This window comes from Urocampus carinirostris, chromosome 2, assembly GCF_059441175.1.
Source record: "Urocampus carinirostris isolate Australia breed hairy pipefish chromosome 2, RoL_Ucar_1.0, whole genome shotgun sequence".
NCBI classification, from domain to species: Eukaryota; Metazoa; Chordata; class Actinopteri; order Syngnathiformes; family Syngnathidae; genus Urocampus; species Urocampus carinirostris.
This window is the reverse complement of record NC_142350.1, coordinates 6530668-6546618: the sequence shown is the minus strand read 5'-3', so window position 1 is coordinate 6546618 and position 15951 is coordinate 6530668. Positions and strand designations below refer to the sequence as shown.

Sequence of the window (15951 nt, the reverse complement as noted above, 5' to 3'; positions counted from 1 at the left end):
GCGGGGGAAATGAATGAATAAGATTTGAAAAATAAATCAAACATAAATAAAAGCTACAAATAAAATTAGATAAAAAAAAATAATTCAAATCGTATTTCAAGTAATGTTTAACTAAATATTTTAAATAAAGATACAAATAATATGCACAAAAATGTTTAAATGCTTTTTAAAAATGAAGTAAATAAATAACCCGAATACAAATACAATGAACAAATATAATCAGAGTAATAAAATGCTAACATTTTATACAATGTTTCATATGAATAACATGTACACAAATATTGAAATGCTTTTTAAATAAGGATGAATTTACGCCATCCTTGTTTTTTTCCTTTTGTGTTGTTTACAAATATATACATATATATATATATATATATATATATATAAAGAAAAAGATGATTCCCAGAAAACAAGCACAAATATCCCTAAAACATGTTTTACATCAAAATATTGTACAAAAATATTTACACTGTAAATGTATTATTTTTAAAAAAATGACAAACTTCTCCGTTATTATTTTCTTACTTTATTACTGTTTACAAAAGAAAGCAAATGGATATTATTAAAAAAAACTATTATTACTTAAACCTACTATCTTACGTGATAATAATAATGAAATGTACAACACATTTTTAATATATGATAATATTTTACTGTTTCATGCCCCACGACCGTAGTAAGGATTAAGTGGCACAGAAAATGGATGGATGTTTCTTGCTTTTTATTTCCAAACTGCAAAGCAAATTTTAGCCATTAATAGATTTGTCTACAAAGAAAAGAAAGGATAGACGAACAGATGTCTCACATTGACTGTTTTTATGTAACCATTCAAAATAAACATGTACGTATTCATGAGGTTTTACCTGCAGAAAACCACATTTTTGTTGTGCCACACAAGCAATCATGACAGGAAGATTAACACTCGAAAGAATTTAAACACCAACAAAATAATGGGACATTTTCTTGACACAAAGTTGGAAACTACTCAAGCAATAAAGGCCTGAAAAGGTTTTTTTTTTTTTTTCATAAGAAAAGATCAAAGTGCGTCATAAAATTGGGGGAACAAGAGAACGTCTGAGCAGCACTCAGCAAGCATGCGCTGCCACTTAAGACTTCTTTTGTGGTGGGCAAGCTGACTCAGTTCTTCCTGTGGCCTCTTTGCCGTCCGGAGAGGAACAAGCCTGACCATTCAGATCGCACTCGTCGCCTCTCCTTTCGAATCTAGGTCGCAGAGTTCAATTCTTGGCACTCTGCCACCGCGCTTGTCAAACGGATTCCTTTCACTCCCTTACGATTCTCACTCTCCTCTCCGCCTCGTCTTTAAAAACACGTTACACCCTCTGGATATGACATGAATATGTTGTGAGGTGGGGATGGCAAAGTGAAATTGCAGTACATTATAGTGAAGGGAGAGAAATCTATGTTATTGTGTTTCCTATCCCTAATAAAAACATCAAAATAATAAAACAGAAAGTACGGGTCCTACTTATCTTGTAATACGCATGTCTATGATGAAATGACATCACAAATAAATATACATGTAAAGGAAAAATTATATTTTATTTATCGTTGGTATCACGTGACATGGGCTGTTACAGTGGAGTGAGTATTTAGGAGGGAAAGAGACGCCTTATAAAATTAAAACTGACTTTAACGTTTGCACTTGCAACGATTGTCATGCACCTAGAAGACTTCCTTGCCCTAATCGCCTCCTTCTTTGTCACAATAGTCCCGATTGTCGATTGTTTATGGCTCTGCAACTTTGCGAAGGCACTTTTTTGTATTTTTTGATAACCACGGAAACAAAGATTGTGATTATCACATTTTTGCTTCTTCCTTTAACGTCACTGCAAGCCTTGAGACTCAGAACAAATACAATGCAAAAATACTTATACCTGCGATCTTCAAAATCAAAACTTGTAATAAGTAGTGATTGGAGTTCCTTCTTAATTTTGGATGATCGCAGGCTTTGTTTTTTGCTTCTTCCATTAGCATCATCGAAAGCAAATATATTCAACATAATATTGTATTTCCAATGTGCAAGATTTTTATCGAATGGAAAAAATGGCACTGTGGGAGATAGTTGGGCCAACAGTACAAACAATATCAGACCAGTTTTTTATCTGACTTCATCCAACAACAGACAGGCATTTTGGAGACCTAACTGTCCATACGAATTTTACATGCGAAATGTACATACAGGTTTTTGGTAAACAAAATAGTTGGTATTTGATGTTGTGTAGAGCGGAAAATGGCGTTAAGAGATGCAGAAAAACATCGTATACCACACCGTAAAGGGAAATCGTCATAAAGCAGTGTCGCTGTATCCCAAGGGTCTACTGGAAACAGGAATCTGAGCGTTAAGTTTGCGTATATGTTTGTTTCAGGTCAGTTATGGGTGTCGGTGAACGAGGGCAAGGTGATGGTTTTCGACGCCTCCAGCTGGTCCCTGACACACACTTGTCAAGTTGGCAATGCCAGACTGGTAAGAAAACGCAAACACAAAAACAAGTGTGAACTTCAAATATTTGTTGCCGGGCAGACTTGTGCCGATCAACACGCATGTCAAAAACATCAGTTACGCATAAACATGTTTTCCGCTCTCTTTAACGTGTTTTATGTGTTTTTACTTGCTGACCTTCAGTCACATGAAATGTGTTACGTTGACTCGTTCCCAGTTAGGTTTGCATGACACCTCGTCAAACTGTAAAATGGCTGATTCGCCGGTGTTTCGGTTCAGTTTTTTTTTTGTTTCCAAGAATTATTTTTTTTTACACAAAAACATTTTAAGTAGAATGATCAGCAATGGATTAAAAGACAAGACAAAAAAAAGTCAATTTGAAATCAAATCTAAACATTTAACCTGTTAAAGAAATGACGTCAAAGTCGTAGTAGTGGACTTGTGGATTATTGTTGCCATCTAGTGGACATATTCAAATTAAAAAAAACATTATTTGTGATTCACTAAAAATGGCAAATCAGAAATTAATACAACAAACACCATGGCAAGGCACATGGATAAATGTAGACACAAAACAAGATTTTAGAAAATAATTCATGTACAGGATAATAATCTGTATCTGATTATGTACAGAAACAGAATAAGGATGTTTACTAGGACATTTATTATTTAAGGACATAAAACTACTCTAGGGCAGCACGGCAACGCAGTGGTTAGAGCGTGTGCGGCACAGTTCTAAGGTCATGAGATCGAACATCCTGTGTGGAGTTTGCATGTTCTCCCCGTGCTTGCGTGGGTTTCCTCCGGGCACTCCGGTTTCCTCCCACATTCCAAAAACATGCATTTCAGGTTAATTGGCTGGTCCAAATTGTCCTTAGGTGTGAATGAGCGAGTGAATTGTCTGTCCCTGTGTGCCCTGCGATTGGCTGGCAACCGGTTTAGGGTGTCCCCTGCCCACTGCCCGAGGATAGCTGGGATGGGCTCCAGCACCCCCGCGACCCTACTGAGGATAAGCGGTGCAGATAATGGATAGATGGAAAACTACTCCAACACAGGCTCGACTATGCTTCCCCTCTACATAATTTTGAAACACTAACTAGATCAAACTGAACAAAACGTGAAATAAATGCATTGGGCGATAGAAACACTACACAATGTTCCAACGATAATCAGCTCTGACAGAACAAAACATGAAGGTAAGACGACACAAGAAACATTCCCGAACGTGAACAAAACAATGCGTGTGTCATGACGACGGCACTAAAACATATAATGAGGGCACACTAACTATCTGTTACTGAACAAAAACATAACGAAAGGAAGGAAATACAGGATATGTTGCGACACTAGCTGTAACTGAGTACAACATGAAAGAAATACATAAACACAGTGGTACGAGAAATGGTGGCTCATCTTCTCCCACGGTTGTCCTCCAAATTAGAACTGCATGCTGGCCGCTGACAAAGACCAAGTGTGGATGGGCTCGGAGGATTCGGTCATCTACATCATCAGCATGGTGGCCATGGTTTGCAACCGGCAGCTTACAGATCACAGGACTGAGGTCACCGGGCTCGCCCTTGACACAGACAAATACAGGTGAAGCAAAACAGAAATGGTTATTTTTTTACAATAGATGAAAATTGAGCAGTCTGCTTTATTTTAAAAAGGCGATACTCTGTAAGAAGAATTATAAAAAATATTTATATTATAAATATATACATATATATATATATATATATATATATATTCCCAAAATAAGAAAACAAAATCCTAAAAACATGGGGAAAAAAATATAAAAGGAGGGAAAATGTTCTGGAAATACTGAAAGAAAAATATGTTAAAAACAAACAGAAAAACAAATTTTCCCCCACATGAAAAAACAAGGAAAAAAATATTCTGAAAAAGAAAACAGGGAAAAGAATATCACCAGGGAAATAAAAGACAGTAAAAACAAATCATTCCCCCCAAAAAAGAAAAACAATATTGCTTAAAATAAAATTAAAAAAAAATAAAAATATACGTTTAAAATGTTACTCACTTAATCACACATCCTCATAACAGTGTCAGAAAAACAATAAACATCCATTTTTGTTTTTTAGATTTGTCTTTTTTTTAAATAGTATTTATTTATGATTACATACCAATCCAGAAAAACTAGCTAAAAAATGAATAGTCCAACAAACAAGTTAAAAGTATTCCTGAAAGCAGAAAAAATAGACAATAATACACTATTTGTTTACATTTTGTTACTCAACTAACCAAAGCCTCTCCCAAAAAAGTGTTTCAAAAAGTGATCACAAATAAATAACCCCGCTTAAGCGATAAAGACCTCATTATTGTCCTTCCAGTCAGAAGGTGGCGTACTCATGCAGCGCAGAAGGAACGGTCATGGCCTGGGACGTTTCCACTTTACAGGTCAGAAAAAAACCCCATCGAGCTTACATTCAATGCCAACGACGGCTATAGACGAACAAAATATTCTTTGTATTTTCCTCAGGTAAAAAAAAACTTCCGCCTCTCCTGTGACCGCTTGCACTCGGTGCAAAGCCACAACGTGACTTTGTGGTGTTGTAAGTGTCCCGTGTTTTTGCTTTTTTGCTTTTATGTGCATAAAAAAAAAGAGAGAACAACAACACAATTGTCTATAGGTTCCAAGGACAGCATTATGGAAGTTTGGAGGAACGGCTCCTTAAAACATCGTCTCAACCTTCCGGAGCAGCACAAAGGCTCCGCTGCCAGCTTCAGTTGTGTGCTGTTATTACCCGAGGTAACAGAGAAACTCACTGTCCATTTACCTGCAGGCAATACTGTTTATCACGTAATGGCAGGAATGTCCAAAGTTCGGTCCGGGGGCCAGTTTACGGCCCGTGATCAAATTCTTACTGGCCCTGTCATAGAATGGATAATATGTGGGCCCCCACTAATGTTGAACACACTATAAGATACATTAGTACAAAAATAAATAAATCAGCATCTCACCAGATGATGGCGGTTACCTTTTGGACACTGTGAGAATTTCAGCCAACCAGATTTTTGACATGGCGACTGTAGATTAAAAAAAAGTAAGGTTCATTGTGAGGGCCGCCACTTCCAGGAAATGTGCAGAATTGGAGTAGTTTTTCATTGAAATTCAAAACAACTGTGTCTGCATAATTTGCCAAGAGACTGTGGATGTTTTTCAAGAATATAAGATCAAGAAGCACTGCTAGACAAAACATGCTGATTACAAAAAGCTAACTGGAAACAAAAACTTTGAAAAGCTAAAGCAACTGGAAGCTGTTTTAACAACACAGCAGCACTTTCTCACAATACTCTCAGGGAGTAAGATGAAAATGCTATGAGGGCGAGCTACGGGGTCACAACGCTGATCGCCAAGCTCTGCAAACATTTGCCTGAGGGTGAATTTATTAAACACTGTTCAAAGAATGCCAGGCCCCTCACATATTTTCAGTTGACCAAATCTGACCCGTTTTTCTGAAAAGTTTGGTTGCTCTGCATTATGGGGACGAAAGAGCACAGGAGTGTCCAAACTTTTCAGAAAGCGGCCAGATTTGGTCATCTGAAAATGTGTGAGGGCCGACCGAATTCTCTCGACTATTTTAATGACACAGTATTTAATAAATTAACCCTCTGTGAAAGGTTTGCAGTGTTGGGCAATCAGTGGCGCGACCTTGTAGCCCGCCTTTGTAGCATTTTCATTTGACTCGCGGTGTTCGTTTTTTTGATTTTGTTTCTCCCTACCTAAAGGGTGCCAAAGAAGCAAAATCAGTGTTACAACTCTTGTTGTAGATTTAATTTCCTTTATTGTATCCACCAACAGCATTCAGCCATTCAGACAGTCAGATAGGTGATTACCCTACAATGCAATGCACATAATTTCATCTCATCTCATCTCATTAGCTGTACTGCTTATCCTCATTAGGGTCGCGGGGGGGTGGAGCCCATCCAAGCCATCTGCGGGCAGTGGGCAGGGGACACCCTGAACTGGTTGCCAGCCAATCGCAGGGCACACAGGGACAGACAACTCATTCGCTCATTCACACCTATGGACAATTTGGACCGGCCAATTAACCTGACATTTTTTGGGAATGTGGGAGGAAACCGGAGTGCCCGGAGGAAACCCACGCAAGCACGGGGAGAACATACAAACTCCGCACAGGAAGCCTGGAGCTGGATTTGAACCCACGACAGGTTCCCATGACATGAACTGTGCCGCACAAGCGCTAACCACTGCGCCGCCGTGCTGCCCTACATAATTTACTTTGCTTTAATTTCAAGTACCGAAAAACAAAATAAAACAATTAATTGATATATATTTTAAAGCAACATTCACTGTCCCAACTCTTAATTGACATTTGAAAGGAACAACTAAAATACCCATAAGTACCAGGAAGTACGGTCATGTGACTGTGCCTAGTCTAAACATAAGCAAAACTTAACTAAAACAGCATGCTCACAGAAATAATAACAAAAACAGTCAAACTGAAGCAAAATGACTATTACAGTACTGGTGGCGTTTTTGCTTTGCCTAACGTATGCTAACGTTTTAAGTTCTCTTGACTCGAGCTCAAATGCACATTAACGTGCGCGCGCCCCCCTTTTAATTTCTGGAAGCTCAGTTGTTTCGATTTTGGTGGTTTCTTCCTTCGCAGTCAACTTTTTTCTTTTTTTTTTCTTCTTCAGTAGCCATGTCAGAAATGGGGGGGAGGGATTTTTTAAGGGTTATTGTTCTATTTTCCCATTGTAGCGCCTTATAATCCGGTGCGCCTTATCTATGGAAGATATAGGACCAAAAACTATTTTTTGGGGGTGCGCCCTATAACCCGGTGTGCCCTATAGTGCGAAAAATACGGTAGCTCCTTGCATTTTCAACAAACACGCTGCTGGCCCTTGTTTGCAGCTGTAGTCAACCACGTATAATAGTTGTGGACGAAGGGGGCTGGTTATTGAACGTGAAAAAATGACCATCATACATGACACAAATTTACTCTCTAGGCCCACACTCTCAGCAATAGTTGACTGTGGATAATGGATCGTGGCCAAAACAGTACAGTGTCAGGTGGGCCAAAATAGCATGTTTTAGCAGCCTAAACCGATAAACAAATGCAATTTTCTGGCCTCTGCTGTCAGCAATAGTCATCTGAGGATAATGGAACACGGCCAAAACAGTGCACGTCGTTTATGTTGCGCCACAATAGCTCACTTTAGAGACCCAAACAGAGAAAAAATGCACCCTGTTGGCCCTGTTCTCAGCAAAAGTCATTGGGATTGCGGATAATAGATTGCGGCTGCACGGATGCAGTTCACTTTTTGGTGCACAACATGGCTCGATGAAAATGTGTTCTGCCTGTCCCTGCTTGCTAAAATATGCAAGCGCAGTTCTTTTGGAGCGGAAATAATGGCAAAAAAGAGCCGTCAGGTCCGACAAATATACACTCTGCCTGCCCCTGCTCGCACCAATAGTGTATAATGGATAATAGATCGCACAATATTTTTGACAATAGCTATTGCCTGCATGTAAACAATCCCAAATGAGGATGAAAAAAATATGTTATTGTTTTTAGAGGGAGGAGTTGTGGAGCATCTGTGCCGATTCCGGGGATGTATGTATTTGGCCCGTGAAAGAGGCTTCCAGGCCTTACCACCGGGTGGCGCTGCCGGACTGCACCGGATGCCGCTGCATGATTAAAGTGAAAAATCAGGTACTATTCGAATTTTTGTAAGGTGTTTTCCTTTTTTTTTTTTAACTTTGTGACCACTCCCCCCTCAGGTGTGGGTCGGTGGGATCGGCCGCTCCTCCAGCAAAGGGAAAGTTTACGTCCTGGATGCCGAGCGCCGCCTAGTCCTTAAGGAACTCCACGGCCACAGCGACAAAGTGACGGCTCTCTGCTCGGCAGAAGACCGCTACGTTCTGAGTGGCGCCGGAAGGCACGACGGAAAAATCGCCATCTGGAAGGCCGAGTAGGGAACGCCGTTTTAAAAGCAAACGCTCAGTGTTATATAAGACAGCCTGGCACGCAGATGTGAATCCATTGGAACTTTTTTATTTGGCCAAGCGCTCGTAAAGACGGGAAAAGACGCTCTTACCTTGGACCCCATTTACACATGTTTCGTAATATTTCTCTTTATTGCTGCTTGTGAAAAAAAGAAAGAAGTTCCCAAAACGTTTTATATAGACCGCATTTGTGCATGTTTTTACCCGCAAGAATGTTCCCGGTTATGTAATGTTGAATTCGTTTGTTGGGTTACTTCTCTGAGAGTTGTTGTCGGCCCCTCTTTGCAGCATTTCCTCCACCATATGACATCGACGACAACTTATTTCGCATGCCCCTAAACGTATAAAACTCAAAATTTAAACAAGAAGAATAGGAAACAGATTGAATAGATATTTCTTTCATTTAAACCATACAGCAATACAGTTACCCCACTTAACAACATTTTTACTTGAGGCATGTAATTACCTGCAAAAAACGTTTGAAGTCATGTCATGTTGAATTCGGATGTAGAGTTACAACGCTTGAAATCCTTGAAAATTCTTGAACATTACTGTTGTTTTTTCAAGAATTCCACAAATTCTCACGAGCTTGCTTAAAAATGATGCCGACACTGGTCTCTGGTGGCACCGCTTTGCCATTGCATTTCTTCTTCCATCGTGATCAATGAAAGCTGGCATTAGTTTGTATGGCATTATCCTATGAATCAACATCACCCTCTACGGGACAAGTGCATGCTATACCTAAACAGGGCACCATGAAATGTCTATTAATGCAAGGATTTCGTATCAATTATGAACATTTTTTTATGGGCCATGTACAAAATTCATGTCACAATTCCTAGAGGTAAAATGTAATGCGAAGAACTCCCTCCAACTGAAAATATGAGCTCCAATTCACTGTTATTTTTTTTACCCAAACCCAGGGATCCAGCGACCCCACCTTAGGAAGTTTTTACTTTACATTCTAGAGTAAGATGTTGACTAGGCCCCTCTTTGAGCCATTTTACCCACTAGATACCCAAAACCTTTTGGTGTTCGTGTGTACGACAAGTTACATCCCTTTGATGCATGGTTGCTATTGGTCAAGGTCATATAAATTGCTGGTCTGCTATTGCTTTGCATCATGGTGTCATGAAAATGCTGAACTATCACCCAAAGCTGTGCCCAAAGCTTGCAATGATGCTAAAGGGAGAAGCAAATACATAACCATACGATCAAATTTTGGGAAAAATCAAGAAATATGTGTGAAATATTTTCACTTTATGGAGGATTTTTTTTACCCCAACTCTAGATTTTTATTAAGTGCATTGAAGGCTTGTAATCACCTGTAAAAAAATCCTGGTTATGTTAGGTTATTTAAATTGATAATCAGCTATTGGTTTGCGCCACGGCATCATGAAAATACCAATGTGCAATTAGCTGAACTACAACCCACAATACCTTTCTCTGCATTCAGTCAAGAATGTCGTGTGAATCGTAAAAGTACATTTCTGTATTTTTGGTCTTGTATTTATTCGCCTTAGGTCCAAGGCTTGCAGTGATGCTAAAGGGAAAAGCGAAACCATGATAACAATGGAATAGAAGCTAGGGAAAGAAGTCAAGAAATACATATGTAAATTTTCACCTAATTGATTACTTTTTTTTCCCAAACTATTTAGATTTTATTTTCATTTAAATGGCATGGAACCCATGGCGTGACCTGTAAAAAGAAGTTCCTTGTATTGTGATGTTAAATGACACTTATTTGCCAAAAAAATTTCAGCCATGTTAGAATATGTTTTACCTTTATCAAGTGCTAGGATACCAAAAAGTGGGTGTGTCTACTCTCATAGGAAAAAGTTTACATACTTCTGTTTAAAATCCAGTTGATGTACAATAGAACCCCCGGATACAGCTTCCCAGTTCACAAAGTTTTCACTCACCACTTTATGCCATTTTCCCCCCACAATACTACATCAACAAAATATTTTGCACAGCCAAAAACTTTTAATTCAAATTCAAAGGTAGTTACTTGTCCAGGTCGACGTCATATGAAATGCTTGTCATCTATTGGTTTGCATACTGGCACTGTAAAAATGCTGGCATGTTGTGGGCTGAACGAAATCCCACAATGCCTTTCCCGTGTGCTTCGTAAAGACTTTGCGAGTTGGCGTTACAATTCTTTATTCTTTAACTATGGGTCCAATTCTTGCAGTGATGCTAAAGGGAAAAGCAAAAAAAAAGATAACAATGGATTATCAAGATTATATATAAGATTTGTTCTCTCATTTTTTTTATGAAATTTGCATCACTCCCTACTCCAATGGCCAACGGTTTACTTTTTTACATTTACCTCATAGTATAAAAGAACAAAGAAGGGATGCAATCAACAGAACTGATCTCATGATTTCTGCTTTTGAAGGATACACGAGAGGCTTTTGTTTCTCTCACGAAGGAAATAAATCCGAGCGATCAACAAAAAAAAATCACTTGAAGGTCATAAGACGCCTTCAACGTATTTATATCTCGCTATTTAATCTTTACTGTAGATCACTTGGTCTTTTTTATTGTTTGTTGTATTTTCAATGGCACTTTCTATTACCAAGGAAAAACTTCATACTTCTTTTTTTAATGTGATGCCTTTGTGTATAATTTTGAACAGTAAACGCAAAATGTGCAGCATATTTTGTTTCGTTGCATTCATTTCACGCTTTCTACCAAAGGAGGACGCTGTTGCTATTGTTTATAATTGGTAATTGTCCTTCGTGTAGGTAAATCCGTTTTTTAATCACCCTTTTTTTGGAGCAATGTGAGTTCAATTGTGCTTTATAACATAATTTATTGTACATCTTTTTATTATTTCATATCAGATCAACATATTTCCTTTCATCCAAGGACCTGGAACCTAAACTAGGTGCAAATCTTTTTTTTTTTGATTGGTTAAGTGTAATAAACTAAAAATTATCAATATAAATAAGTAGTTTAGTTTGTGTGGATTATTTTAATTTTGTTTATAATGTATAACTTTTTTAAATGCTAAGTTCACTTCATATGGATTCATAAAAAAAAAAAAATGTCAACACGCCCTATGTTGAAATTCTTACATGAAAATAAACTCGTTTTGGTGATTTATGATACAGTTGCATACGTGTGCAGTGTTCATTTTACCTCTGAAAAAGGATGGGTCCCGGGGACTCGCATGTTCAAAAATCTATGGGTCCCAACAGATATCTATGGGTCGCCAAAATTCAGTGTTATATTGAAATTGTAAATCAGCGACAAATATATAATATAAATCTATATATTCATTCAGTTTTAATCATCACCGTTTATTGATCATACAAATCAGTTATCACTTCAAGAGTTTTCAGTTCACAACAATATTGTACATATACAAAATAATATTGCTGAAATATTCATCTATATTTTCATTCAGTTTTAATCATCACAGTTAATTTCTAATACAAATCAGTTATCACTTCAAGAGTTTTCAGTTCACAAAAATATTGTACATATACAAAATAATATTGCTGAAATATTCATCTATATTTTCATTCAGTTTTAATCATCACAGTTAATTTCTAATACAAATCAGTTATCACTTCAAGAGTTTTCAGTTCACAAAAATATTGTACATTGGTAAAATGGCACTATGGTAAAATACTACACGTAGCCAAAATACAATACAACATTATTTATATCTGTACATTCAAGGAAACTGTGGGGGTCAGATGCATCGACATTTCGTTCTGTATACACGTGTACTAGAATGACAATAAAGTAGATCTGAATATGTCTGAATGTCTGAATTATACAAAATAATATTGCTGAAATGAGTCTACATATTCATGCAGTTTTAATCATCACTGTTAATTCGTAATACAAGGCAGTTATCACTTCAGGTTTTCAGTTCATATATTCTTCGTGGTTTGCTGTCCCGCCACAGTTGTAATGCCTTCTCAAGGTCCAATTGCAGCAACAGAATTTCCATAGCTAATTTTGGGGTTTTCATTGTCGAATGTGCTCTTCTGAAAGTTCGTATTGCGAAATGATTTATGCAAACCAATTTTTTTGTCACACTGGGTACACGCACCACGCATTGACAACAAACTGGACTGGACTGCCAACACAGAAGCTCTATGTAGGAAAGGGCAAAGCCGACTTTACTTCCTCAGAAGGCTGGCCACCTTCAACATCTGCAAAAAGCTCCTGAAAATATTCTATGAGACAGTAGTGGCAAGCGCCCTCTTCTATGCGGCAGCGTGTTGGGGAGGCAGCGTCAAGAAGAAGGATGCCTCTCGTCTCAATAAACTGGCTAGGAAAGCGAGCTCTGTTGTGGGCAAAGAGCTGGACAGCCTAACAACAGTAGCTGAGAGACGAGCACTGAAAAAGCTGAGGTCAATCATGGACAATCCATCGCATCCACTACACAGCATTATCTCCAGACAGAAGAGCAGTTTCAGCGACAGACTGCTGTCACTGTCTTGTACTACGGACAGACTGAAAAGATCTTTTCTTCCTCATGCCATGAGGCTCTTTAACTCCACCCGGCAGAGTTAAGGCCCACATAGATGGTAGTGTGCCCGCTTTGAGACTGGGAGGTCGCTGGTTCGCGCCTCGGCCGAGACATACCTAATTGGTATAATGGCGGCGCCCTCTGTTGGCTGCGGCTGCATCGATTCGCTACAACGGGTCAGGTGTATCGACATTTCGTTCTGTGTACATTGTTACAAAGAATGACAATACAAAGGAAATTATTATTATTATTATTATTATTAAACCACACCACCTACATTGGATATTACCGAATCTTACTGCAATATGTATTCTGTGTAGCACTATTTAGTTACTCTATATAACACGCTACAGTGGGCATTTGCACGTCACACTGGGTATTTGTATATTGTATTCTTTTGGCTTTATTATTGTACTGTTCTCAGCTCAGGGATGCTGCTGGAAATGTGAATTTCCCTTAGAAGATGAATAAAGTATCTATCTATCTATCTATCTATCTATCTATCTATCACAGAACATGTAGCCTCCAATATCATCCTCCTCATAGCGTAACCAGGAATATAATTGAGTCCATTTTGGCAAAAAGGTACTTTTCTTGCTAGGAGTATTCTTTTGTTTATTTTCTTTCGTCGAATCGTTCGCTTTAACACACGTGCTTTCCTTGCCAGAATCATTGCCGTTGTTATCACTCTCTGCATTATGCTTTGACTTATTACTGACACTGATAAATGACCAATTTTGTGTTGATTTTTACCTAATACAATTTTTTCGGAGGCATACTTAACCTTCATTCGACGACAAGCACCACAACAATGACGTAATCTCAAAGCAACAAAATCTCGTTTGCCGAGATCGGCGTGCAGACAAAATCTCGAACCGCGAGACCAAAACAACAATGGCGGATCTGCCTGACGAAAAGTTTGGAGCGCGATAAATCTTTGTTAAAAAAAAAAGTAATCGGGTAATAATGTCAATTTTTTGTCAAAAAATTTGCCTCCCAGCGGACGCACGTTGGTTCGACACTATGCGTCCCCAGCAAAAATTATGATTCTAGGAGGCGGGGACGCGGGCAAACGAGAACACTGAGTGTGTCACCCTAATTTACTATTATGCAACTTGGCTGTGGTTGAAACGATTGTGTGCCAAGTTTACCTTTTTGTTCTGACGTATTTTGCATTTTCTTCCTTCCAAGTTTCGATCTTTCAAGACCGATTCGTATTCCAACATATCTTGCGTTTCCTCTTTTCATGATTTGTTCAGTAGAAACACCTGGCCTTCCAACATAAATTGTATGGTCCTTTTATGTTTTGTTCAGTTTGAAACATTTGGTATTCCAACATATCTTGTGTTTGTTTTCATGTTTTGTTCAGTTAGAGCCAGTTAGTGTTCCAATATACATTGTTTTGTTCTTTCATGTTTTTTTCAGTTAGAAGCAGTTAGTAATCCAACATATCTTACATTTCCTGCCTTTTATGTTTTGTTCACTTAGAGCTCGTTAGTGTTTTAACATAAATTTTGTTGTCTCTCTTTACGTTTTGATCATTTTGAACCAGTCGGTACTCCAACCTATCTTGACTTACCTCACTTTCACGTTTGTTCTGTTATAGCTGGTTGGTGTTTGAACATTATGCTTTCCTCTGTTTGAGTTAAGTAAAGATTCTCGTGTGCTTGTACTTTGCGAGTCGGCAATACAATCCTTTTATTTTTGTACTGTATCTATTCACTATGAGTACAATGACGCTAAAGCAGGAGACCCAAACCTTTCAAAAAGCGGGACAGACTTGGTAAGCTAAAAATATTTGAGGGCAGAATATTTAGCTTGACATTCTTTAAACAGTCTTTAATAAATTCATCCTACGTGAAAAGTTTGCAGTGCTCTGTGATCTGCGTGACAACCTTGTAGCTAGCCTTTGTAGCATTTTAATTTGACTTGCAGGGTCTCGTGAAAAAGTGCTGCTGTGCTGTCAAAACATCTTCCAGTAGCTTCACCTTTCACAGCGTTTGTTTCCAGTTTACATGTGGTAGTCAGCAGGTTATGTTAAACGATGCTTCTTCTTCTTAAAGATATTATATTCTTTAAAAACGGCCACATTCTCTTGGCAAATTAAGCAAACACAATTATTTAGGATTTTTGTGAAAATAATCATATTTCCACTTGTCCTTGAAGCGGCGACCCTCACAGTCAACTTTCATTTTGTTTTTAGAGTTGCCATGACAGAAATGGGGCGGGCTGAGATTCTCACAGAAAACCAAGGACAGGTGGCCAAAGGGCTCCAGCCTTCATCTTTATTTTTTTAGTACAAATTTATTTTATTCTGCGGTCAACATTACTGGTGGGCCACACATTATTAATTTTATGACATAGGTGGCGGGCCAGTAAAAAGATTGGCCCCCGAGCCGGACTTTGGACATGGCTGCACTATAGGGAGAAGTAAGAAGATGATAACCATTGCTACCCTCCCTAAGGAACCAATCAATGATCGGGGGTATTTTTAAAGCAAGGAAATATTCTGAGTGCATAACAATCCTTGCAAGTGGACGTTTAAAATCGGTTTTAATTTCAAGCCGCTGTCAATTCCCCCTCTGCAGCCACCCGCTACTCCACTGTACCAGCGCAAGTCACGTCACACCAAAAGTAAACAAAATATCCTTTTCCCATTACATTTGTATTTATTGACAATGTAAGTTAATCCTATACGTGTATTTTCGGATTAGCTGATTATTGTAGGTTCTATCCATCGCTACACGGCAGTTTCACGTTGCGATCCCCACTTGAGAAGGGATTTTTGGCGTATCCTGAGGGTCAAGTGTATTGCGTTTTCATGTCTGCAATGTGTAAATAAATGACAACATGCTCAATAGATGAAGAGCGATTATTTATGTTCTTTTTAACGGAAGGTTAAAAACTTGCTTGAAGGTCTCGTTGTTTGTGTTCACCAACCACAATCCCCGCCCCCTATTATGCAAATCAGTCCTTGACGTCGGCGGAAGTCATCCCGAC

At 38.5% G+C, this 15951-nt stretch overlaps 1 protein-coding gene across 1 annotated transcript in view; it reads left to right on the top strand.

Moving 5' to 3' along the window:
- dennd3a (DENN/MADD domain containing 3a) overlaps positions 1-11119 on the top strand; it is a 33870-nt gene extending 22751 nt beyond the window's left edge. Inside the window, exons 24-30 of the mRNA XM_088328588.1 lie at positions 2388-2485; positions 3903-4057; positions 4810-4876; positions 4959-5031; positions 5110-5228; positions 8026-8163; positions 8232-11119. Of these exons, the coding sequence (XP_088184714.1) occupies positions 2388-2485; positions 3903-4057; positions 4810-4876; positions 4959-5031; positions 5110-5228; positions 8026-8163; positions 8232-8426 (845 nt within the window). The 3' untranslated portion in view covers positions 8427-11119. The remainder of the gene's footprint in view (positions 1-2387; positions 2486-3902; positions 4058-4809; positions 4877-4958; positions 5032-5109; positions 5229-8025; positions 8164-8231) is intronic.
- Positions 11120-15951: the final 4832 nt, after the last annotated feature.